The 27,564-nt window shown below is 44.9% G+C and overlaps 1 protein-coding gene across 2 annotated transcripts; it reads right to left on the reverse strand.

Annotated features, from left to right (window-relative positions):
- On the reverse strand, window positions 1-26,505 carry LOC129829768 (monocarboxylate transporter 12-B-like). 2 transcript variants are annotated; one of them, XM_055891713.1, is made up of 7 exons: window positions 26,247-26,505; window positions 21,562-21,837; window positions 10,862-10,965; window positions 7,563-7,706; window positions 3,977-4,574; window positions 1,513-1,772; window positions 1-741 (listed from the first exon to the last, which is right to left on the reverse strand). In XM_055891713.1, the coding sequence occupies exons 2-7, from the start codon at window positions 21,687-21,689 to the stop codon at window positions 506-508; spliced, it is 1,470 nt and encodes a 489-aa protein (XP_055747688.1). In that variant the 5' UTR covers window positions 21,690-21,837; window positions 26,247-26,505; the 3' UTR covers window positions 1-505. The 2 variants fall into 2 exon arrangements, with proteins under 2 accessions (XP_055747688.1, XP_055747769.1); XM_055891794.1 differs by lacking the exon at window positions 21,562-21,837.
- Between the last annotated feature and the right edge of the window lie 1,059 nt (window positions 26,506-27,564).

Raw genomic sequence — 27,564 nt, forward strand, 5'->3', positions numbered from 1 at the left:
TTTGAGTACACTTACTCATTCAAGGGTTTTTCTTTATTTTTTTTACTATTTTCTACATTGTAGAATAATAGTGAAGACATCAAAACTATGAAATAACACATATGGAATCATGTAGTGACCAAGAAAGTGTTAAACAAATCAAAATATATTTGAGATTTGAGATTCTTCAAAGTACCCACCCTTTGCCTTGATGACAGCTTCCTTAGTTACATTTAAATTGGCAGTCATGTCAACCCTGAAAGAGAAAGGCACATAAAATGTGCAATAACATCACAGGCACGATAGAGAGATTATTTTAAGTCCATATTTTGGCTAAAGTTTATCTGGTTACAGCAGAATTATTTACCTTCCATTTAGTGTCCATTTAGCATCTGAGGAAAGTCATTCCCAATTCTGAACTATCACGCTAGATTATGTGTACCAATTGATGACCGTTTCTCATAATCTTCAATGTACTTTGGTATTCTAACAAAACAAATGCATAATTACATAAAAGCGTCCAATGTTAAGAATTTGCTGTGTTGACTGAAGGGTTCACATCTTTACTTGAGGCTGTGTAGAAGTCTGATCGGCAAGGCTCCTGTTTGGGGTCTGTGTTTTTATTTTTGTTTCTGTGCTTTTGGGTCCTGCGACAGTGGCGTATCCCCGTCGCCGTGCTGATGACCAGGGAGCTGGAGATGAGGGCAAAGCCACTGAGGAAGAAGGTGGCCGTGTAGGTGCCTGTGGTGTCAACCAGCCAGCCTGCAGAGGGAGGAGGAGGAGGAATGAGGTATGAACATTCACTTTGGCTTTCACTTGATGGATGGAAGAAAAAAACGCATGTCTTGTGGACTTACTGACTAATGCATGTGTTAATACATTCATAATTAATCATTTTATTCAGTAAAAGTACACTGGTAGGTAATTTAACAAACTATTGCTGCACTTAATGTAACATTTGTGCATCCATGAAACAATATTTTCAAAGTAACGTCATGTGAACATGCAACTTTTGTCATTAATTGACCAATTGATGGTGTATTGTTCATACCAAGATACACCCTTGACAAAACATTATCATCCAAAGGTAAACTTTTGCAACATTGGTCATTAATTGACCAATGAAACATCAATGGTGTACTCTTCAGGCCAGTTTCCCAGACACAGATGGAAGTTCTCCATTGAAATAGATTTTTAGTCCAGGAATAGGTTTAGTCAGCAACTACAAATCATTTCAGAATCAGGACTGAATAATTGGGTCACTTTAGAATTACATAAGGTTACTGTAAGTGAGATTGTTTTCTGTTGAATTAGTTCAAAGAGACCAGCAGGCTTTGCTCTACTTGATCAGAGGGAGTATATGGGAGGTCCAGAAAAAAGTTAAATGTCTACTAATTGTTTACAACTTGCAAATGTGGTCTTGTACCACTAAAAGCTTTCATAAAGACCACTTTTGTGTTCAGCAAACAACGGGGAGACATTTATCGCTATCTCTTTTGTACACCTCCTGTTCTACGATTGGTTAGTACTTACCTCCTATTGGAGGGCTGAGCAGGTAAGGGATGGCATGTAGGAAGTAGACAATCCCTAGGGCGGAGGAGAGGTTATGTGTCCCCACAATGTCCGAGGTCACCACAGGTATGAGGGCAACGTAGGCGCCATCAAAGTACCCATAAAACACAGAGAAAGGCACCAGCAGGGCGAACGTCCGCAGGAGAGGGATGAAGAGGCAGCACAGTCCCTCCATGCCCACTGCGATCATGTAGCACACATTACGATACTTCTTCAGGCACCTGGGGGTGAGAAAAACAGTGGACACAATCAGTCTAAAAACACAGATTTTTCATGTTGACCATCTGAACGATTGGCGGCTTAACATCCAATAGCTTGTCAGAGGAAACCAGCTTTATCTTCAAGATACAATTGGGTAACAGCTCCATTTCGTTAGGGTAAAACTGGGTGACAAACAGTTCACCAAAAGGTGAGATTACAAGAAACGACTGAAAACACTACATGTGACTGTTAAACACTCTGAATATGAATCTTTACTGGATAAGAAAAGGCTGGACCCATATCTATGTTAATGCATAGCTTCTGATTTTCACACAAAGACCTAAAGAAAGAGACAACGCAACAAATTAAGGTACATTTTGAATCTGTCTTCCGGTTCAAATAAAGGTATGTTTTGAACCTGTCTTCCAGTCCCATTAAAGGTATGTTTTGAACCTGTCTTCCAGTCCAAATAAAGGTTGAACCTGTCTTTCGTTCCAAATAAACGTACCATTTTAACCTGTCTTACAGTCCAAATAAAGGTACGATTTGAACCTGTCTTCCAGTCCATATGAAGGTATGTTTTGAACCTGCCTGTCAGTCCGAATAAAGGTACGTTTTGAACCTGTCTTCCGGTCCAAATAAAGGTACATTTTGAACCTGTCTTCCAGTCCATATGAAGGTATGTTTTGAACCTGCCTGTCAGTCCGAATAAAGGTACGTTTTGAACCTGTCTTCTGGTCCAAATAAAGGTTGAACCTGTCTTCCGGTCCTAATAAAGGTATGCTTTAAACCTGTCTTCCGGTCCTAATAAAGGTATGTTTTAAACCTGTCTTCCGGTCCTAATAAAGGTTGAACCTGTCTTCCGGTCCTAATAAAGGTACGTTTTGAACCTGTCTTCCGGTCCTAATAAAGGTACGTTTTGAACCTGTCTTCTGGTCCTAATAAAGGTTGAACCTGTCTTCCGGTCCTAATAAAGGTACGTTTTGAACCTGTCTTCCGGTCCTAATAAAGGTACGTTTTGAACCTGTCTTCTGGTCCTAATAAAGGTACGTTTTGAACCTGTCTTCCGGTCCTAATAAAGGTACGTTTTGAACCTGTCTTCTGGTCCAAATAAAGGTTGAACCTGTCTTCTGGTCCTAATAAAGGTATGTTTTGAACCTGTCTTCCGGTCCTAATAAAGGTATGTTTTAAACCTGTCTTCCGGTCCTAATAAAGGTACGTTTTGAACCTGTCTTCCAGTCCTAATAAAGATACGTTTTGAACCTGTCTTCCGGTCCTAATAAAGGTACGTTTTGAACCTGTCTTCTGGTCCAAATAAAGGTTGAACCTGTCTTCTGGTCCTAATAAAGGTATGTTGTAAACCTGTCTTTCGGTCCTAATAAAGGTATGTTTTAAACCTGTCTTCCGGTCCTAATAAAGGTACGTTTTGAACCTGTATTCTGGTCCAAATAAAAGTTGAACCTGTCTTCCGGTCTGAATAAAGGTATGTTTTGAACCTGTCTTCCGGTCCTAATAAAGGTTGAACCTGTCTTCCGGTCCTAATAAAGGTATGTTTTAAACCTGTCTTCCGGTCCTAATAAAGGTACGTTTTGAACCTGTCTTCTGGTCCAAATAAAGGTTGAACCTGTCTTCCGGTCTGAATAAAGGTATGTTTTAAACCTGTCTTTCGGTCCTAATAAAGGTATGTTTTAAACCTGTCTTCCAGTCCTAATAAAGGTACGTTTTGAACCTGTCTTCTGGTCCAAATAAAGGTTGAACCTGTCTTCCGGTCCTAATAAAGGTATGTTTTGAACCTGTCTTCTGGTCCAAATAAAGGTATGTTTTAAACCTGTCTTCCGGTCCTAATAAAGGTACGTTTTCAACCTGTCTTCTGGTCCAAATAAAGGTTGAACCTGTCTTCCGGTCCTAATAAAGGTATGTTTTGAACCTGTCTTCCGGTCCTAATAAAGGTTGAACCTGTCTTCTGGTCCAAATAAAGGTTGAACCTGTCTTCTGGTCCTAATAAAGGTATGTTTTGAACCTGTCTTCCGGTCCTAATAAAGGTATGTTTTGAACCTGTCTTCCGGTCCTAATAAAGGTATGTTTTAAACCTGTCTTCTAGTCCGAATAAAGGAAGGCCGGCCTATTAAAGAGCAAAGGTGACGGAGGCACTATTCATGGAATGAAAATACCTATATTGTGTTGGCATACTCAATGGAACAACATCTTTAAAACTTTGGTTTACCTCCTGTCTACGAGCCAGCCGAAGGTGATGTTCCCCACGATGTCAATGACCCCCAGGATGGACATGAGGAAGGCGGCCTGGTGGTGGCTCACACCCACGTCCAGTGCATACGGAACCAGGTAGACGAAAGGCAGGCTGCAGCCACTGGCTAGGAACAAGAAGCTCACTGCCAGCATCAGGAAGTCAGGCATGAGCAGGAAGCAGTACTCCTGCATGGACTGGAAGCAGAAGCAGCGGTGGCTGTTGTTGTTGTTGTTGATCGCCAGTGATTCCTCTAACATGCTTACCACCGGAGCTTTCACCCCATATCCACACTCAGTGTCCAACGCGACTGGACCATGAGCCTCCTCTTCTTCTTTCAGAGTGATTGGGCGCAGTAATGCCCCACAAACACACAGGTTGGCAACGACACCACCTAGGATGAGCAGGGCCCCACGCCATGAGTAGTGCTCTATGAGCATCTGGACGACAGGGGCCAGGATGAAGGTCCCGATGCCACTGCCTGACATGGCGATCCCGTATGCCAGGGCTTTCCTCTCACAGAAATATGAGCCCACCATGGCTATGGCAGGGGTGTAGCAGAGGGCAAATCCAATACCTGTAAATCGAAAGACAATAAGGTTTTTATTTTATTTTTATGAGACATACTAGGGCATCACTTTTGTCCCTGAATTACATGATTTGCATGATTTATAGGGGCCCTAATGATAATAATAATAATAATAATACATTGGATTTAAGCACTTTAAAGGGGACAGCACTGAGCTAGCCTGCAACGTCACTTCCTGGATTAACTCAAACTGCACATGTTGTGTCCACATAAACCTCCTACATGAGACGCCATCTCAACCAACTTCCTTGGCTTCAAATGCGCTATTGAGTCTTCTCATAGGAATGAATGGTGTCACATGTTTGATGGCTTTGTCAATTCATATATATATATACACTGCTCAAAAAAATAAAGGGAACACTTAAACAACACAATGTAACTCCAAGTCAATCACACTTCTGTGAAATCAAACTGTCCACTTAGGAAGCAACGCCGATTGACAATAAATTTCACATGCTGTTGTGCAAATGGAATAGACAAAAGGTGGAAATTATAGGCAACTAGCAAGACACCCCCCCCAAAACAGGAGTGATTCTGCAGGTGGTGACCACAGACCACTTCTCAGTTCCTATGCTTCCTGGCTGATGTTTTGGTCACTTTTGAATGCTGGCCGTGCTCTCACTCTAGTGGTAGCATAAGACGGAATCTACAACCCACACAAGTGGCTCAGGTAGTGCAGTTCATCCAGGATGGCACATCAATGCGAACTGTGGAAAAAAGGTTTGCTGTATCTGTCAGCGTAGTGTCCAGAGCATGCAGGCGCTACCAGGAGACAGGCCAGTACATCAGGAGACGTGGAGGAGGCCGTAGGAGGGTAACAACCCAGCAGCAGGACCGCTACCTCCGCCTTTGTGCAAGGAGGTGCACTGCCAGCGCCCTGCAAAAGGACCTCCAGCAGGCCACAAATGTGCATGTGTCTGCTCAAACGGTCAGAAACAGACTCCATGAGGGTGGTATGAGGGCCCGACGTCCACAGGTGGGGGTTGTGCTTACAGCCCAACACCGTGCAGGACATTTGGCATTTGCCAGAGAACACCAAGATTGGCAAATTCGCCACTGGCGCCCTGTGCTCTTCACAGATGAAAGCAGGTTCACACTGAGCACATGAGCACATGTGACAGACGTGACAGAGTCTGGAGACGCCGTGGAGAACGTTCTGCTGCCTGCAACATCCTCCAGCATGACCGGTTTGGCGATGGGTCAGTCATGGTGTGGGGTGGCATTTCTTTGTGGGGCCGCACAGCCCTCCATGTGCTTGCCAGAGGTAGCCTGACTGCCATTAGGTACCGAGATGAGATCCTCAGACCCCAGACCATATGCTGACACATGCACATTTGTGGCCTGCTGGAGGTCATTTTGCAGGGCGCTGGCAGTGCACCTCCTTGCACAAAGGCGGAGGTAGCGGTCCTGCTGCTGGGTTGTTGCCCTCCTACGGCCTCCTCCACGTCTCCTGATGTACTGGCCTGTCTCCTGGTAGCGCCTGCATGCTCTGGACACTACGCTGACAGACACAGCAAACCTTTTTGCCACAGTTTGCATTGATGTGCCATCCTGGATGAACTGCACTACCTGAGCCACTTGTGTGGGTTGTAGACTCTGTCTCATGCTACCACTAGAGTGAGAGCACCACCAGCATTTAAAAGTGACCAAAACATCAGCCAGGAAGCATAGGAACTGAGAAGTGGTCTGTGGTCACCACCTGCAGAATCACTCCTGTTTTGGGGGGTGTCTTGCTAATTGCCTATAATTTCCACCTTTTGTCTATTCCATTTGCACAACAGCATGTGAAATTTATTGTCAATCAGTGTTGCTTCCTAAGTGGACAGTTTGATTTCACAGAAGTGTGATTGACTTGGAGTTACATTGTGTTGTTTAAGTGTTCCCTTTATTTTTTGGAGCAGTGTATATATAGTGCATTCGGGAAAGTATTCAGACCCCTTCACATTTTCCACATTTTGTTACATTACAGCCTTATTCTAAAATGGATTAAATTAGACACATATCTGGGGAAGGGTACCAAAAAATGTCTGCAGCATAGAAGGTCGCCAACAAAACAGTGGCCTCCATCATTCTTAAATGGAAGAAGTTTGGAACCACCAAGACTCTTCCTAGAGCTGGCCGCCCGGCCAAACTTTTGGAGTATGCCAAAAGGCACCTAAAGGACTCTCAGACCATGAGAAACAAGATTCTCTGGTCTGATGAAATCAAGATTGAACTCTTTGGCCTTAATGCCAAGCTTCACGTCTGAAGGAAACCAGGCACCGCTCATCACCTGGCCAATACCATCCCTATGGTGAAGTATGGTGGTGGCAGCATCATGCTGTTTTTCAGTGGCAGAGACTGGGAGACTAGTCAGGATCAAGGGAAAGATGAACGGAGCAAAGAACAGAGAGATCCTAGATGAAAACCTGCTCCAGAGCGCCCAGGACCTGAGACTAGGTCGAAGGTTCACCTTCCAACAGGACAAAGACCCTAAGCACACATCCAAGACAATGCAGGACTGGCTTCGGGACAAGTCTCTGAATGTCCTTGAGTGACCCAGCCAGAGCCCGGATGAACATCTCTGGAGAGACCTGAAAATAGCTGTGCATCGACATTCCCCATCCAACCTGACAGCGCTTGAGAGGATCTGCAGAGAGGAATGGGAGAAACTCCCCAAGTACAAGTGTGCCAAGCATGTGGTGTCATACCCAAGAACACCTGAGGCTGTAATCGTGCCAAAGGTGCTTCAACAAAGTACTGAGTAAAGGATCTGAATACTTATGTTAATGTCATATTTCAGTTTTTTTTAAATGATACATTTGCACACTAAAAACACACTAAAAATGTTTTTGCTTTGTCATTATGGGGTATTGTGTGTAGACTGATGAGGGGGAAAAACTATTTAATACATTTTGAATAAGGCTGTACCATGGAAAAACTCAAGGGGTCTGAATACTTTCCGAATGCACTGTACAGTTATTGGGGGCGACCCACCTGTGAGGACCCCCAGGGTGAGGTACAGGTACTCCAGGCTGGTAGCGAAAGAGCTGAGGACCAGGCCGATGGAGGACAGAAAGCCACCAAGGATCACAGCAATGCGGCAGGACAGACGGTTCCCAATGAAGCTGCCTAGAGGAGCTGTCAATCACAACAAAGTACACATGTTAATATGGGATTGTCTGCTGCACTACAGTAGTACAGTCAGTGCTCGTGAGAGGGGATGGCTTGGTGGCTCTGAGGTACCGGAACGCATGAGAAAAAAAAATGCCATAGGCAAAGAGCTTTGATCTGGTCGGACAATGCAAGCCCGACCCTACCAGAGCCCCAACATAAAACATATTTTATGAGACCCTACCAGAGCCCTACATAAAAAAAAATGTATGAGCCCAAGCCTAAATTACAAAACATGATTGTGGCGTAACGTTTGTACAATATATTGCCCTACCGCATATTACGCACGGCAACAAAACAGAAAAGCACACCGATTTAAGAGGTGTTTGGTAAATATTGGTCTAGGCTACTGAAACAAACTCTAGCAGGCCTATCATCTTTGACTGTGGACTGCATTATTATGCATATACTGTATGGGTTGGTTAGGGTAGACTATATCGACAATATGGATGTCCCCGAACAGATTTTAGTTGGTTTTAAATGTGCTACTGTCTGTTTTTTATCAAACCGCAGATGCGTTCGCGTCTGCGCTCTATAGGCCATCATTCTACCGCCAACAACGTGCCATATATTCAACCGCAAATAATGTTGCATACCAGAACAATCCTATAAGAAAAAAAGACAACTAAAAGGCATATTAAATCATTTTAGATACATGTTAAAGTGCAACGATGGAGATAGTTGCATGTTGTCTATCAGAGCAGAGAAAATGATAGGCTACAGACGCACGTTCTCTTTCTGTTTCACCACAGCAACTGCCACATAGTCTACAAGGTTGTGGAAGCCTAAACCAAGTCCCGGCTGCCCTAATCAATTCTCAGAATATCAGGCTCGGGCTGAAACTCTGTGTTTTCACATTTATGTTTTTTGGGGGGCAGTAAGATAACTAATGAGGTGGCGTCATGGATTTAGCTCTGAACGCTCTTATTCAAATTGTTACATTGCAAACTGTGAATATAATGTTTCGTACCACTAGAGTTACTGGATCCGAGCACATAGTTTCCGGAACACAGTCTTACAAAACTCAGTACAGTATGTTCTTAGTTATTTTACCTCTGCCAAAGAAAGGTGTATCATGAATGATTTGAGGTTGGTGTACAATGCCAAGTACATCTTGTACTCTGATTTTAAAAATATGATGAGTAATGTGCTGAGTAAAAATCAGCAGGGGAAAAATACACATACACTTATGTGTCATAGTGCAGGGGGTAATATGAGGACAAACCAGTTCTTGACTTTTAACACAGCTCTCACACCTCGACATGAACAAACACGTGCAGATACAGGAACAGAGGGAGTAGCACCAATTCAGCAAAAAGTTCAGCTCCAAAAAGATACCCCACTGCTAGTTTCAACACATATTAAATAGTTGCAAGTTAACATTTACTGAAATGTGTGTCACTTTGGACCATTGATACTGTGAGTTAATACAAGACCATGAGAGGGGTTTGTGATCCGCAGCAGTCCTCTGTGACCTATGCTGACTGGCCTTGGCATACGCCGGCCTAAACATGCTACCTAAGTCAGTATTGATAAAGGCTGATACGAGTCAGCATAAAGGTCTATTTTTACATGCCTTTGCCGTCTCTATCATAGTGTCACATTTCACTGGGTGCAAGCAAAATAAACAAACTCCATATGTGTTGGGATCATAGTGTTGTAACTGTTTTGGTATTTCAAGATGTTCCCTGTGTGTTGTTAACATTGTTCTCTCAAGAGCTAAATCGACAGGGAAAGAAGCAACCTCCTCTCTCTGTCTACTTTAGTCAGACAAGGGATTGTCAGTACTTTGTTCTTAAATACTACTGCACTAATGTGTACAAACTAACAAGAAACAATCCTATGCCTTCAACCAAAAAGGTTTTTAAAGGGCAATCAACATGTCCAAAAGATCCAAGAAAGATTTCCATGGTGGAGATGAGAGAAAGCTGTGTATCCTGGAGAGTTGGGTGAGACTAACTAAAAGAGCCAAAACATCACTACTTTCCCACATAAGAGGGGTTAAACATCCCAATCTAGAAGAAGCAGCTAAAACTGACCGATGGGTTGGCTGAGTTACACACTGCCTGTCAGCGGCTTGTGACTTTATCAACTGAAGCATACTGTAACTTTGCTGTGTGATTGTAAAAAGCACATTTACATGACATTGTCTTCAGTCTTATATCTGTAGTATTTCTCCTGTCTTATCCAGTGTCCTGTGTGAATTTTAAGTATGCTCTCTCTAATTCTCTCTTTTTCTCCTTCTCTCTCTCTCTCTTTTTTCTCTCTCTCTCTCTCTTTCTCTCTCTTTCTCTCGGAGGACCTGAGCCCTAGGACCATGCCTCGGGATTACCTGGCCTGATGACTCCTTGCTGTCCCCAGTACACCTGGTCGTACTGCTGCTCCAGTTTCAACTGTTCTGCCTGCGGCTGTCGAACCCTGACTTGTTCACCGGACATGCTACCTTGTCCCAGATCTGCTGTTTTCAACTCTCTAGAGACAGCAGGAGCGGTAGAGATACTCTGAGTGATCGGCTATGAAAGGCCAACAGACATTTACTCCTGAGGTGCTGACCTGTTGCACCCTCTACAACTACTGTGATTATTATTATTTGACCATGCTGGTCGTCTATGAACATTTGAACATCTTGGCCATGTTCTGTTATAATCTCCACCCGGCACAGCCAGAAGAGGACTGGCCACCCCTCATAACCTGGTTCCTCTCTAGGTTTCTTCCTAGGTTCCAGCCTTTCTAGGGAGTTTTGCCTAGCCACCGTGCTTCCACGACTGCATTGCTTGCTCTTTGGTGTTTTAGGCTGGGTTTCTGTACAGCACTTTGTGACATCAGCTAATAAAAGAAGGGCTTTATAAATACATTTGATTGATTGGTCATGTGTCCTAATTGGAAGTGAAATGATGCACCAAATATCACACCTAGTTGTTTTAGTTGTCAAACTGAGTTAACTTCTCCTTAGTCCTTCAACAGCTTTTATGTTTACATCCAATGAACCAAATTCATTTTATCACTACCCTGGGCATTGAGCAACCTGTCTAGACCACGCGCTGCAAGCCAATGCCAGGCCCAGCGTGAAACCAGATCACTGTTGCTGAAGCAGCACTTGACTGAGGGCCATGATGACTTACCACACAGCATAGTGGTGCAGTCCACCAGACTGTGGATCCAGGCTGTCCCTGAATAGTCTGCTCCAAAGTGCATCTGAAACTCCACAAAGAAGATGGAGATGCATCTGGAACAGAAGAAAAGGCTCAAGATGAAGCAAAATCATGACAAATAACAACCATCTTGCACATTTCAAATAGGTATATTTTTCCTAGTGGTTTGTTTTGACACAAATTTGACACGCTACAATGGTGCACACACACACACATACACCACAGGAGACTGCTGAGGGGAGAACGGCTCATAATAATGGCCATAACGGAGAAAATGGAATGGCATCAAACATGTATTCATGTATTTGACACCATTCCACTGATTCTGCTCCAGTCATTACCACTAGTCTGTCCTCCCCAACCTCCTGTGGTACATACACTTCTGAGTGTATACAGCACATGTTCTCGGAACACACTGAGGTTTCTTCAATTATGTAATTACTCTTCTCCAGCTAGACATGGTGATGACCTGAGTGGTCAGAGGGAGTGATGCAATTGTAATGAATTGTGTAATCATGGAGCTGAGGGGAGAGCTGTAAAAAGCCTGAGACGTGTGGGAAGAACGCCTGCTTGGGGGTTAATGAGCCACAAGCTCCTCCGTCCGAGTCTGCAGCAAGGCTGCACCTGTACAAACTGTACAGGACTAGCACCATGCAGACGATACGGGACAAGTCACTCAGTGTGAATGTGACGGCCATCTGATCTTCACGTCCTCTCCAGCACTGGCCAGAGTACGTGGGGGACCTAATACACGGCAGGCCTCCGTCAGCCTGCTGTTTCCTCACACGCGCACACACAGAAACATGTACACACGCTGTCTGCTACAGCAGATTTAGGGGTTTAAACTCACTCACCAGACCTAAAAGAACCTCAGGATCACTGATGCATATCGAGAAAGCAGAGGAACAGGAGTTCATTGCCTAGATTTATTACATTGGGTTACTTTCAAACCCTTGGTGGAATTTCCCCCATTCCTTCCAATTCTGACCAATTACTACTTTAAATTATCTCTGGCAGAGTCACAACGTGCAATAGGGTAAAGGCTGAAGGTGACGATCTGAGCAGGCAAAATCAGTTTACAAATTATTGAATAATGTTGGAGGGACAAACATGCTCTTCCTTGTTTGATTGTTTTCTAATTCTATTCTACACAAAGGATTGCATGATGGAAATGTGAGACTATAATCTCCTTCTTTATCCCTCACCCAACAGGCAACCTGACTGAACTCTTTTTTTCAGTAAAGCAATTCATTAAACCCCATTTAACCCTTGACCTATAATGGTCGCGCTCCCGAGGAAATCCAATTAACATAATACAAAATGTCCCCATCAAAATCCGCCTGTTTAACTAGAGATATGTATATTTTTGCTGCATCTCAATCCACTGCATCTGCCAATATTGCCCTTCAGCATCTGCAATTAAAGGTGGCAGAGCTAGTGTGTTTTTCAGTCCATGAGACATCCCGAAAATCAGTCTTCTCATTCGCCTCTCTCAGATATAAGACAGACAGTTCAGAACAAACTTCCATGTAGTGAATCGGTTATTCAATGGGTTTATATTGGTTAATAGCAGAAATGCCAAATTCAATGTTTCATTCAATCATTTTTGTATATATATTTTTTTATACCTTGAGGGGTTTTAAAATTCAAAATCAAATAGCTAAATGATCTTTGGTATGACCATCTTAAAATAATTCCATATGTTAGCTTAGAACCCTCCTCCTATAGCTTAGACAGGGCTTAGACTCTAGAGGGTACACTCGGTAACAAAACTTGAAACATTGTGAAACCTTGAAAAACTACATTTTAGAGGAAATGTTCAAACACAACCATCCTCAGTCAGGGTTTGTAGTGCTTCACTGTAGTCCTATACTGAAGACCTGCTACTGACCTGCAGGTTGTTTACCAGGCACCCAGTGTAACCTGAACTGGAGAGTGGGATGGCAAAAGATACCTCTTGTCACTTTAGTAAGTCTTGTTCTCATGTCATACTGAGTCCAAGTTGCACTATATATAGAGTTGACCTACAGTACCAGTCAAACGTCTGGACACACCTACTCATTCAAGGGTTTTCCTTATTTTAACTTTTTTCTATTATTATAGAATAATAGAGAAAACATCAAAACTATGAAATAACACGTATGGAATCATGAAGTAACTAAGAAAGTGTTAAACAAATCAAAATATATTTTATATTTGAGATTCTTCAAAGTAGCCACCCTTTGCTTTTAACAGGCACACCTGTTAATTGAAATACATTCCAGGTGACTACCTCATGAAGCTGGTTGAGAGAATGTCAAGAGTATGCAAAGCTTTTATCAAGACAAAGGGTGGCTACTTTGAAGAATCTCAAATATAACATATATTTTGATTTGTTTAACACTTTTGTGGTTACTACATGATTCCATATGGTTTGATGTCTTCACTATCATTGCAGAAATGTAGAAAAACCTTTGAATAAGTAGGTGTGTCAAAACTTTTGACTGGTAATGTATATTACATACACGTTTTAGAACCGGTTCAGGGAACAGAACCGAAAACAAAAGTGATCTTTACTGTTTCCGAACAGAACTGATATTTTAAAAGTATTAGAAATGGTTTATAACGTTATTTACGTTACAAGCATTTTTTTTCCCAGTCCCACATCATATAAAATAAACATTACATCATATGTAATAACATTTTTATCATACTATAACCATGCTATTGTTTGAAAATAATTGTATTGAAAAGGATGTACAATGTTTCTGTGTAAGATAATACGGATTTTTGAATACCCTTCACCTCATACACTAAATACATAGCCCACCATTATAGAGTGGATGGATAGCCTGCATCAAGTTTGAGTCACACCCTGATCTGTTTCACCTGTCTTTGTGATTGTCTCCACCCCCCTCCAGGTGTCGCCCATATTCCCCATTATCCCCTGTGTATTTATACCTGTGTTCTCTTTATGTCTGTTGCCGTTCGTCTTGTTTGTTCAAGTCAACCAGCGTTTTGTTTCTCAGCTCCTGCTTTTTCCAGTCTCTCTTTTCTCGCCCTCCTGGTTTTGATCCTCGCATGTTCTGACTCCGAGCCCACCTGCCTGACCACTCTGCCTGCACCTGATCCTGACCCTCCTGTCGACCTGTACCTTTGCCCCCCCTCTGGATTACCGACCTCTGCCTTACCCTGACCCTGAGCCTGCCTGCCGCACGATACCTTTGCCCCACCTCTGGTTTACCTTGTCCTGTCTATTGCCTGCCCCTGTTGCAATATTAAACCATTGTTTATTCGACGCGGTCTGCATCTGGGTCTTACCTTCATACCTGAGAGTACGAACTGGCCATGACTGACCCAGCAGACCCGGACCAGTTGCGCAACGCCATCTCCTCCCAAGGAGCCTCCATTGGTAGGCACGAGGAATTGCTTAGTGGGCTGATGGAGGGGGTCCAAACGTTGGCTGAGCACCATGACTGGACACCGGAGCAGAAGGCAGACGTTTTACGTGTCCCCAACTGATTGTGTTTTTTTGTTCATTTATCTGCGTTGTTTGTAACTCATTTTTTTGTATTTTTGCACATAATGTACCGTCTCTTATGACCGAAAATAACTTCTAGACATCAGGACTGCGATTACTCACCACGGACTAGCAGAATCCTTTTTCTTCTTTCACGACTCTGACGAGTCCGAGGATATATGGCTCCCTCGGGAACAGGCCCCAACCCCAGTGATCTGCATGAAGAGGATGCGGAGAAAGATAGGCCGGAAGGCAGGCTGCCTTCTGAGGAGTAGGAGGTGATCGAATAAACCTCCACTCTCTTCAATTCTGCTCGCAAACATGCAATCTTTGGACAATAAAATGGATGAGTTATTAGGAAGATTAAACTACCAACGGGACGTTAAAAACGGTAACATCTTATGCTTCACGGAGTCGTGGCTGAACAATAACAATATCAACATACAGCTGGCTGGTTATACGATGTACCGGCAGGATAGAACAGAGGCATCTGGTAAGACAAGGGGCAGCAGTCTATGTATTTTGTAAACAACAGCTGGTGCACGATATATAAGGAAGTCTTGAGCCATTGCTCGCCTGAGGTAGAGTTTCTCATGATAAGCTGCAGACCACATTACCTACCGAGAGAGTTTTCGTCTATATTCTTTGTAGCTGTTTACATCTCACCACGGTCAGAGGCTGGCACCAAGATAGCATTGAATGAGCTGTATTCCGCCATAAGCAAACAAGAAAACGCTCACCAAGAGACGGCGCGCCTAGTAGCCGGAGACTTTAATGCAGGGAAACTTAAATCAGTTTAACCTAATTTCTATCAACATGTTAAATTTGCAACCAGAGGGAAAATTACGCTGGACCACCTATACTCCACACACAGAGATGCATACAAAGCTCTCCCTCACCCTCCATTTGGCAAATCTGACCATAATTATATCCTACTGATTCCCGTTTACAAGCAAAAATTAAAGCAGGAAGCACCAGTGACTAGATCAATAAAAAAGTGGTCAGATGAAGCAGATGCTAAGCTACAGGACTGTTTTGCAAGCACAGACTGGAATATGTTCCGGGATTCCTCCAATGGCATTGAGGAGTACACCACATCTGTCATTGACTTGATCAATAAGTGCATTGATGACGTCGTCCCCACAGTGACCATACATACATACCCCAACCAGAAACCATGGATTACAGGCAGCATCCTCACTGAGCTAAAGGCTAGAGCTGCCGCTTTCAAGGAGCAGGACTCTAAACCTTATAAGCTTATAAGAAATCCCGCTATGCCCTCCGACGAACCATTAAACAGGCATAGCGTCAATATAGGACTAAGATCGAGTCGTACTACACCGGCTCTGACGCTCGTCGGATGTGGCAGGGCCTGAAAACCATTACAGACTACAAAGGGAAGCACAGCCGAGAGCTGCCCAGTGACACGAGCCTACCGGACGAGCTAAACTACTTCTATGCTCGCTTCGAGGCAAATAACACTTAAACATGCATGAGAGCACCAGCTGTACAGGAAGACCTTTAGACACGTCAACATTCACAAGGCTGCAGGGTCAGACAGATTACCAGGACGTGTACTGCGAGTATGCGCTGACCAACTAGCAAGTGTCTTCGCTGACATTTTCAACCTCTCCCTGTTCGAGTCTGTAATACCAACATGTTTTAAGCAGACCACCATAGTGCCTGTGCCCAAGAACGCTAAGGTAACCTGCCTAAATGAATACAGACCTGTAGCACTCACATCTGTAGCCATGAAGTGCTTTGAAATGCTGGTCATGGCTCACATCAACACGATCATCCCAGAAGCCCTAGACCCACTCCAATTTGCATACCGCCCCAACAGATCCACAGATGATGCAGTCTCTATTGCACTCCACACTGCCCTTTCCCACCTGGACTGAACAAACACCTATGTGAGAATGCTATTCATTGACTACAGCTCAGCGTTCAACACAATAGTGCCCTCAAAGCTCAAAAATAAGCTAAGGACCCTGGTACTCAACACCTCCCTCTGCAACTGGATCCTGGTCTTCCTGACGGGCCGCCCCCAGGTAGTAAGGGTAGGTAACAACACATCCGCCACGCTGATCCTCAACACAGGGGCCCCTCAGGGGTGCGTGCTTAGTCCCCTCCTGTATGCCCTGTTCACTCATGACAGCACGGCCAGGCACGATTCTCAACACCATCATTCAATTTGTCGATGACACAACAGTAGTAGGCTTGATCACCGACAACAAAGAGACAGCCTATAGGGAGGAGGTCAGAGACCTGGCCGTGTGTATTGCCAGGACAACAACCTGATTGATTGTGATTACAGGAAAAGGATGACCGAGCACGCCTCCATTCTCATCGATGGGGCTGTAGTGGAGCAGGTTGAGAGCTTCAAGTTCCTTGGTGTCCACATCACCAACAAACTAACATGGTCCGAACACACCATGACAGTTGTGAAGTGTGCACGACAAAACCTATTCCACATCAGGAGACTGAAAAGACTTGGCATGGGTCCTCAGATCCTCAAAAGGTTCTCCAGCTGCAACATCGAGAGCATCCTGACTGGTTGCATCACTGCCTGGCATGGCAACTGCTCGGCCTCCGACCGCAAGGCACTACAGAGGGTAGTGCGAACGGCCCAGTACATCTCTGGGGCCAAGCTTCCTGTCATTCAGGACCTCTATACCAGGCGGTGTCAGAGGAAGGCCCTGAAAATTGTCAGACTCCAGCCACACCAGTCATAGACTGTTCTCTCTGCTACCACACGGCAAGCGGTACCGGAGAGCCAAGTCTAGGTCCAAGAGGCTTCTAAACAGCTCCTACCCCCAAGCCATAAGACTCCTGAACATCTTGTGAAATTGCTACCCAGACTATTCACATTGCCCCTCTCATCTATGCATAGTCACTTTAATTAACTCTATCTACATGTACATACTACCTCAGCTAACCGGTGCCCCCACACATTGACTCTGTACCGGCACCCCCTGGATATATTGTTATTTTTTACTGCTCCTCTTTAATTACTTGTTACTTTATCTCTTATTCTTATCCATATTTTTAAAACTGCACTGTCGGTTGGGGGTAAGTAAGCATTTCACTGTAAGGTCTACACCTGCTGTATTCGGCGCATGTGACTAATACAATTTGATTTGATTTGGACATGCTGCTGGAGCAATTCCGCGGGTCGTCTGGGGGGCAGCCTACCACACTTCATACCCCTCAGCAACTCGGCAGATAGCAGTGCCGTCCCACTGGCCACTTCACCTTCCCGGGAGCCGGAATGCTTTAATGGAGAGCCGAGCACGTGTCGGGCGTTTATAGCTCAGTGTACCCTCATTTTCAAGCTTCAGCCCTCCTCCTTCCCCTCTGATCGCTCCAAAATAGCCTACCTCATCACGCTGATGTCTGGAAGGGCTCTCACCTGGGCTACCACTGTATGGGAACAGCAGCCGGCCATATGTGCGAGCATGGAGGGGTTCATGGGAGAGGTGAGGAAGGACTTTGATGCCTCGGTCTCAGAGAGAAGCTGCACGGAAGCTAATCCAGCTCCGGTAGGATTCCCATACTGTGGCCGACTATGCGGTGGATTTCCGTACATAGGCAGCGAAGAGTACGTGGAACCCGGAAGCACTGTTCGACATGTTCCTGCATGGCGTCTCAGAGGATGTTAAGGACAAGCTTGCAGCTCGGGAGTTACCCACAGATTTTGACTCCCTCATCGCTTTGACCATCCGCATTGATGGGCGATTGCGGGAACGACGGATGGAGAGGAAATTCGATTTCACTCGCACGTCCAGGGATTCCAACTCTCCTCCGAGTCATCCTGGAAGACCTCGACGGTCCCGTGGCCGAGAGCACCGGAGATTTCCCGACCGTCCTCAAGAGTCACCGAGGAGGGCCGAGGCACTGTTCCAGGTCTTTCTTCCGTTCCCACGGAGTACCAGGATCTCCGGGAGGTGTTCAGCAAGTCCCGGGCTACTTCCACCACACCGCCCCTATGACTGGGGGATTGACCTTCTCCCTAACACCACACCGCCCCGGGGGCGTCTGTACTCGCTGTCGGGACCTGAAACCAAGGCTATTGAGGACTACATTGGGGACTCCCTAGCTACTGGATGTATCCATCCCTTCTCCTCTCCAGCTGGCGCAGGGTTCTTCTATGTGGAGAAGAAGGACAAGACCCTGCGCCCATGCATTGACTACCGGGGACTCAATGACATCACTGTAAAGAACTGTTATCTGCTACCACTTATTTCTTCGGCCTTTGAGCCGCTCCAGGGGGCCACTGTGTTCTCCAAACTGGATCTACGTAACACCTACCACCTGGTGTGGATACGAGAGCGGGACAAGTAGATGACAACTTTCAACACGGCCAGCGGCCACTATGAATATCTGGTCATGCCCTTTGGCCTCACCAACGCCCCTGCCATGTTCCAGGATCTGGTGAATGATGTTCTCCGCGACATGCTGAACAGGTTCCTCTTCGTCTACATTGATGACATACTTGTCTTCTCCCGCTCCCCCGAAGAACACGTGCTCCATGTCTGGCAGGTTCTCCAGCGCCTTCTGGTGAAACAGTTGTTTGTTAAGGCGGAAAAGTGTGAGTTCCATGGCTCCACCATTCCCTTTCTGGGCTACATCATCTCTGCTGGGAGCGCCACGAGAAGGTGAAAGCGATGGTGGATTGGCCTCAGCCTACGTCCAGTGTGCATCTGCAATGCTTCCTGGGGTTCACCAACTTTTATCACTGCTTTATCCGGGGTTACAGAGCCCTGGCCTCCCCCTGGCCTCACCTCTACCAAGGTTCCGTTCACGTGGTCCACGGCCGCGGACTGGGCGTTCCGGGACCTTAAACACCGCTTCAACACGGCTCCGGTCCTGCTTCATCCAGACCCCTTTCCATCAGTTAGTGGTGGATGCCGACGCTTCGGATGTCGGAGTGGGGGCTGTTCTGTCTCAACGTTCTACCCTGGAACTTAAGCTGCATCCCTGCACCTTCTTTTCCCACTGCCTCACCTGCACGGAGATGAATTACGATGTTTGGACCAACCACAAAAACTCCAGGCAGGCGAGATGGGCTGTGCTGGAACGTCAAGGCGGATGCCCTGTCTCGCCGCTATAACCCCACGGCTACCACCCCGGAGCCCAAGACCATCCTTCCCACCTCGTGCCTGGTGATGGCACTCAGCTGGGGTATTGGGAAACAGGTTCGGGAAGCGCAGCGGTCCCAGCCGAACCCTGGAGGGGGTCCAGATAACCGGATGTTCGTGCCTGATGCTCTCCACTCCGCGGTCCAGAAGTGGGCCCATTCCTCCAGGCTTGCCTGCCACCCGGGCTCCCGGCGGACACTTTGGTGGCCTACCATGTTTCCGGACGTCACCACCTTTGTCGCCACCTGCACGGTCTGTGCACGGAACAAGACCCCTCGACAAGCTCCCTGGTCTCACCTCTCCCTGGACTTTGTCACAGGTCTCCCCCCCGTCTGATGGCACATCACCATCCTGACCGTGGTGGATCACTTTTCCAAGGCCATCCACTTCATTCCTCTCTCCAAGTTACCTCTGCCAAGGAGACGGCCCAGGACATGGTGTGGCACGTCTTCCGGATCCATGGACTGCCCATGGACATGGTCTCCGACCGCAGCCCTCAGTTCTCATCCCGGTTCTGGAAGGCGTTCTGCACCCTCATTGGGTCATTGGCCAGCCTGTCCTCCGGGGTCCACCCCCAGTCGGAGCAAGCCAACCAGGACCTCGAGACCACCCTGAGCTGCCTGGTCTCCACCAAACCCCAACACCTGGAGCCAGCAGCTGGTGTGGGTGGAACACGCCCGCAACACCCTTCCCTGGTCTGCCACGGGCATATCATAATTTGAGTGTTCCCTGGGGTATCAGCCTCCGCTCTTCCCTGAGCAAGAAGAGGAGGTCGGCATACCTTCTGCCCAGATGTTTGTCCGCCACTGTCGTCATGCCTGGAGGAGAGCCCGGTCGGCCCTCCTCAAGACCACCTCCAGGTATAGACAACAAGCGGATCGCCATCAGATCCCCGGTATCGTCTCGGGCAGAAGGTAAGGCTATCCATCCGGGATTTGCTCCTCCGGGTGGAATCCCGCAAACTCTCTCCCCGGTTTATCGGCCCGTTCCCCATCTCCAAGATCATTAGCCCCTCTGCTGTTCATCTTCTGTTGCCCCGTACCCTTTGTGTACATCCCACATTTCATATGGTCAGAGTCAAACCCATGTCTTACAGCCCTTTGTCTCCCGTTTCCAGGTCCAACCCTCTCCCCCATCTCATCGACGGCCAACCGGCTTACACGGTGAGGCGTCTCCTGAAGGTTCGTCATCAGGGCTGGGTGCTCCAGTATCTTGTTGACCTGGAGGGTTATGGCCCGAAAGAGAGGTGCTGGGTCCCCGCCAGGGATATCCTGGACACAGGCCTCATTGCGGATTTTCAGCGCTACACCCCGGTCATCCAGGTATGTGCCCAGGTAGGACCCCAGGTGGTGGTACTGTCACACCCTGATCTGTTTCACCTGTCTTTGTGATTGTCCCCACCCCCCTCCAGGTGTCGCCCATCTTCCCCATTATCCCCTGTGTATTTATACCTGTGTTCTCTGTTTGTCTGTTGCCAATTTGTCTTGTTTGTTCAAGTCAACCAGCGTTTTGTGTCTCAGCTCCTGCTTTTTTCAGTCTCTCTTTTCTCACCCTCCTGGTTTTGACCCTTGCCTGTCCTGATTCAGAGCCCATCTGCCTGACCACTCTGCCTGCCCCTGATCCTGCCTGCCGACCTGTACCCCCCTCTGGATTACCGACCTCTGCTTTACCCTGACCCTGCCCGCCGCCCGGTACCATTGCCCCACCTCTGGTTTACTGACCCCTACCTGCCTTGTCCTGTCTATTTCCTGCCCCTGTTGGAATATTAAACTATTGTTTATTCGACATGGTCTGCATCTGCATCTTACCTTCATACCTGATAGTATGGTTAAGTTTTGTTTGATATTATAACGTGCCCCACAAACTTAACTGTACTCAAACACGTAAAATAATAAGCTAATAGTCTGATTTGATGGGACGCCCACTTATACTGTAAAATAAACACACAGGTTTATCATTCCACAGTTCTCAGAGTTGTGTCAGGACCAAGCCAGGGGAACTCCATGACCCTCTCTTCCTGCCAGACTTACCTGGTGACGGCACGTGTGCAGACAGTGACCAAGAAGCAGCCGGCCACAATCATCCAGCCCCAGCCCCCATCAGGAGAGGGGACCGCTGGCCTCTTTTTCACCTGAGCCATAGCCACAGCATGAACCATGCTCAGATCCTTTTTCGGTTCCCTCTGTTTTTCTCCTGTTCTCAGTCAAGACCCAGGGACACCTCGCAGACAGACAGCCTCACACAGTCACACCCAGCATGGGATTGCACTGGTTGTTGAAGAGGCTGTTCAGTTCACTTCAGTTACACTGTTGTAGAACACAGGGAGAAGCACATATACTAGCTAAGACTCTATGAATAGGTCAAAAGGCGGCTCGGAATCATTAACAGGCATCAACAAAAACACCTCAGACATTTTCTCTGGGTCTGGGTCTGAAACGTGTCCGGCCCATTCAGCATTTGTTGAGGACTCAGCCTACAAACAAGACGAGTCACTGTTGATGTGCGTGTTGAAATACTTTACTCCCCCAGCCCAAGCAGAACAGTGAGGTGACAGGGTTATTGACATAGGAGTCCATGAGAGGATGTGTTTACTGCCAGGGTGTCAGGGATAACTCGGGGCGATTACAATATTAACTTCAGACCCTAGCTGCCTTCTGCTATTGTGACCTCTCTGAGCTCGTGGCATGTGCTGCTCTAAAACACTTCCTATAGAAACACATTTCTTCAGCTTTGGTTCCATTAGGAACTTGACTTGGCTACCCTCCATTATTTTAACAGGAATTCTCTGAAATGTACTTAAGCATGTAGCAACAAACGACAATCATGTTTTGATTGATGAATGTCAGTTAATGTCAGTACGTAAAGGACAAATCCACTCAAAAACTATATTTCGTATTTTTTTTGGGGGGGGGGGGGGGGGTCACCAATCACATGATGCAAAATGCATCATCATCACTTTGCATCTTGAAAATTCTATATCTTGAAAACTGGACTGCTGACATGCAAAACATTTTGCGACTGTATCAACAATGTAATAATGAAAAAAGTACCAGTGGTATTTTCCTTTAAATCAGAATTTCAGTCTGATACCAAACACACTATATCTATGATATCTTTGTATGGAAACTAAATAAATAAATAACTTTTTAAACTAAGAATGTGGAGGATATAAAGTTGAATCATTTTTTGACTCCATAAAGGCTAATTGTATAGTTTCATTGTTCCAGCTGCTGAGCCTATGTCAGCCACATGTCTGGTTCCAAACTGGACTAAGGGGTAAACGTAAGATATTAAATGTAAGTATGATATGTGACATTTCGTATAGTATGTATTAATTTGTGGATATCCATCATCCATTTTGTATGATATGTTACAAATTACAATTAATATTATAGTATGTTAGGAATTGTAATTCGTACAATATGTTATGAATTGAAATTCATAAAATATGTTACAATTTGCAAAATTCATGATATGTTACACATTACAATTTGTTGAGGCTAACGTTAGCTAGGTGGCTAATGCTAATGTTAGCTAGGTGTCTAACGTTAGCTAGGCCAGATATTAGGGTTAGGGGTTAAGGTTAGTGTTAGGAGTTAGGTTAAAGGGTTAAGGTTAGTGGAAGGGTTAGCTAATATGGTAAGTAGTTAAAAAGTAGCTCAAAAGTAGTAAGTAATTCCAAAGTTGTTAATTAGCTAAAATGCTGAAGTTGTCCATGATGAGATTCGAGTACACAATCTTTGGGTTGCCAGACGTTCGCATGATACCAAACGTAACATATCATACTAATTTGAGTATCTCAGAATTACGTTTACCATGTTACATCTAGTCTATGAGACCAGGCTGCTGGTTCACCAAGGCCACCTCTACATTATTGCACAGCAGAGAGATTAAAATCCGATATCCCTTTGAGTTCATTAAATCCCAACTATAACTAGATCTTACATAGCCTACTGTGGAGAAACTGTCCATCTAAATTTAGCTGATTTGATCAAAAAAGACGATAATTTCATGCCTTGTTTGTTTATCATTGTTTTGTTGACCTTAAGACATGTAGTCAGCAAAGTTTTGAGTAGGATATCAAGTTCAGAGGATGTCTGAACATTCCATATTGCGCTTGAAATGTATACGTGAATACACACTACCGGTCAAAAGTTTTAGAACACCTTCTCATTTAAGGGTTTTTCTTTCTTTTTTTTTTTACTATTTTCTACATTGTAGAATAAAAGTGAAGACATCAACACTATGAAATAACACATAGAATCATGTAGTAACCAAAAAAGTGTTAAACAAATCAAAATATATTTTATATTTGAGATTCTTCAAATAGCCACCCTTTGCCTTGATGACAGCTTTGCACACTCCTGGCATTCTCTCAACCAACTTCACCAGGAATGTGTTTCAAAACTAAGTTTGTTAATTTGTGTTTATAAAATGTTTCTAGAAGCCAAGAAGCAGGGTGTTCCATGATGTCATATCCTGTGTTTAATCGATTGGTTGCTTACTGTGTAATCTGCATTGCCATTGGCTAGTTCTGACTAGTTAATCACTTTGTTTTTGTCATGATTTGTGAGCACTTGTTGGTGAGCACTTGTTGGCTGCTTTTCCCTCACTCTGTGGTCCAACTCATCCCAAACCATCCCAATTTGGTTGAGGTCGGGGGATTGTGGAGGCCAGGTCATTTGATGCAGCACTTCATCACAATCCTTCCTGGACTCTCAAGTGGCACGGCAGTCTAAGGCATTGCATCTCAGTGCAAGAGATGTCAATACAGCTCCTTGTTCGAATCCAGGCTGTATCACATCTGGCTGTGATTGGGAGTCCATAGCGCGGTGCACAATTGGCCCAGCGTCATCCGGGTTTGGCCTGGGTAGGCCGTCATTGTAAATAAGAATTTGTTTTTAACTGACTTGGCTAGTTACATTTGATAGTCCCACTAAGCCCAACCCAGATGGGATGGCGTACTGCTGCAGAATGTTGTGGTAGCCATGCTGGTTAAGTGTGCTATGAATTCTAAATAAGTCACAGACAGTGTCACCAGCAAAGCACTCCCACGCCATAATACCTCCTCCTCCATGCTTTACGGTGGGAAATACACACGGCAATCATCCGTTCACCCACACCGCATCTCACAAACACACGGCAGTTGGAACCAAAAAGCTCCAATTTGGATTCCAGGCCAAAGGACAAATTTCCACCGGTCTAATGTCCATTGCTCATGTTTCTTGGCCCAAGCAAGTATTTTCTTTTAATTGGTGTCATTTAGTAGTGGTTTCTTTGCAGCAAATCGAGCCATGAAGGCCTGAGTCACACAGACTCCTCTGAACAGTTGATGTTGAGTTGTGTCTGAAACTTGAACTTCTGAGGCTGGTAACTCTAATGAACGTATCCTCTGCAGCAGAGTTAACTCTAGGTCTTCCATTACTGTGGTGGTCCTCCTGAGATCCAGTTTCATCATAGCGCTTGATGGTTTTCGCAACTGCACTTGAAGAAACTTTAAAAGTTCTTAAAATTTTCCGTATTGACTGACCTTCATGTCTTAAAGTAATGATGGACTGTCATTTATCTTTGTTTATTTGAGCTGTTCTTGCCATAATATGGACTTGGTCATTTACCAAATAGGGCTATCTTCTGTATACCCCCTACCTTGTCACAACACAACTGATTTGCTCAAACGTATTAAGGAAAGAAATTCCACAAATAATTTTTTAGAAGGCACACCTGTTAATTCAAATGCATTCCAGGTGACAACCTCATGAAGCTGGTTGAGAGAATACCAAGAGTGTGCAAAGCTGTCATCAAGGCAAAGGGTGGCTATTTGAAGAACTACAAATACAACATTTATTTTCATTTGTTTTACACTTTTTTGGTTAGTACATAACTCCATACGTGTTATTTCATAGTTGTGATGTCTTCACTATTATACTACAATGTAGAAAATAGTAATAACATTTAAAAACCTTGAATGAGTAAGCGTTCTAAAACCTTTGACCGGTAGTGTATGTTATCCAACAATATGTTTGAGACTCGTATAATTAAGGCTGCAGAAAATATAAAATCACCCAAGGATATCTAGCACAATATAGACAAAATATGTCAATGGATAGGTCACAGAGGGGTGACATTGTATGGTGGATCACGCGGCTGAAATGTCGACAATTTGGACTGGGTCCGTAATGAAATATCCCCCTAAACAAATGAGCTACTTTTACGTCTCTTGAATTACATGCACGTTCTTTTGAAAACCAGTTAGCCTTACATCTGCAAGTTAAATGAGTGTAGAAATGTTCGCCACATTTCTTCATGACGAGATGCAACAGTTGTGAAAAACGTGGAGAGGGGAAACGTGTAAAACACACTGACCCATGTAGTTCCTTTCTCTTTTTGTTATTTGTGTTATCTTAAAGACTGCAATAATCTACAGTTTATATAATACAACACTTGTGAATCAGTAAGCATGCAACGGTTCAGCAGAATCAACCATTTTGGAGACTGTTACATTTTGTTCTGATAGAATACGTTTCGGTCTCATCATCATCGGTGAAAGCTCCAATAGGCTACTTGAACATCAAAGGCTCTTGGCTGCGTCGCTACAAATGTTTGAAAAACAATCAATGGGAATTAATACACACAGTAAAAAGCTTCGAAAAAATATATATTTTTAAACATAATTTCCCCCACAGTTTCTTAGATTCAGCAATAATAAGCTTCTTACCTTTAAGTCACACACATCCAGCTGTTGTTCAGTTGCATAGTTCGGTCAAGTCGTTTGCAGCTCCCTGTTCATTAATCAAAACGTACACAGTATCTGTTCTGTGCCATTAAGTGACCTCACAATCCACTACAGAACCTTTGATCCTGCATGTATTCTGGCATCAAAAACGTTTAGGGATAAGTGAAAAGTCTGCGCAGATGGGGGGGTGTGCAGGCTTGGGACAGACCCCAGACTCATGTGCGCGAACAGGAGGAACTTGTTAACCTCCACCCTGGCTGGATGCCCCCCTCCTCCTGCACTCCTCTCAACACGTGAGAATAAATTATGCAGTTATACTCTCTAAACACCATGTCCACAACGCTTGGTAAACCAAATGTAAGTGGTGATGAATATCCGACTGTACATCGATGAATACCGGATACTGTAAGATCAATAGTTGACTGGTGATCATTTCATATGTCAAATTCAATAGCACGGCACTGTGTGTACATGATACTCAAATTTTCCATTTACCCATCATGAGGTTGCTTCAACCTAGCCTACAAATTAAAGTTTCTAATGTAGGTGCACATGTCAAGAGACAAGTTGGAGTGATCAAGGTGACAGCAGTAACACATTCAATACCGCCTTGCACACTCTTGCCTGCATCTAGCTGATCTGGGGTGTAATTATTAGTCCAAACGGTTGCAAAACGTTCCATTTTGAGGAGAGTTTCTATTGGGCAAATTCAGATAGGTCTATCCCGGGTTTTGTTCCTTTTGCTTCCGTTTAAGAATTTTTTTTTCAACTGAATCGGCGGAATGAATACACCCCTGATCACCCACACACACAGTTTACTTTCATAGCAGCCACATGCATACAGCATCATCACTTTGCTCCTTGTATAATTCCTCCCCTCACCTTTTGCCTTTGCTTGTGGACTTCAATGCACAATACAACAACTGTCTGTGACCAGGCAAAAACACCTCTAAAAGCTAAACCTTTATACCATAACCGCTAACTGCTACACATAGCCTACATCATTATCACCATATTAGCTAATATCATAGTAAACATAGCTACTAGAAATCTCTCTTATAGTTTACCATTCACCACATTGTATGCACTGCATTGGTAGCTAACTGGAGTTTATGCTTTCAGAAATAGATTCATTCTCAGATCAGATTCTCAGATTGGGTGGACAACATCTCAGTTCATGCTGCAAGAGCTCTGATAGATTGGAGGACATCCTCCGGAAGTTGTCATAATTACTGTGTAAGTCTATGGAAGGGGGTGAGAACCATGAGCCTCCTAGGTTATGCATTGAAGTCAATGTGAC

This window comes from Salvelinus fontinalis, chromosome 1, assembly GCF_029448725.1.
Source record: "Salvelinus fontinalis isolate EN_2023a chromosome 1, ASM2944872v1, whole genome shotgun sequence".
Lineage (NCBI taxonomy): Eukaryota > Metazoa > Chordata > Actinopteri > Salmoniformes > Salmonidae > Salvelinus > Salvelinus fontinalis.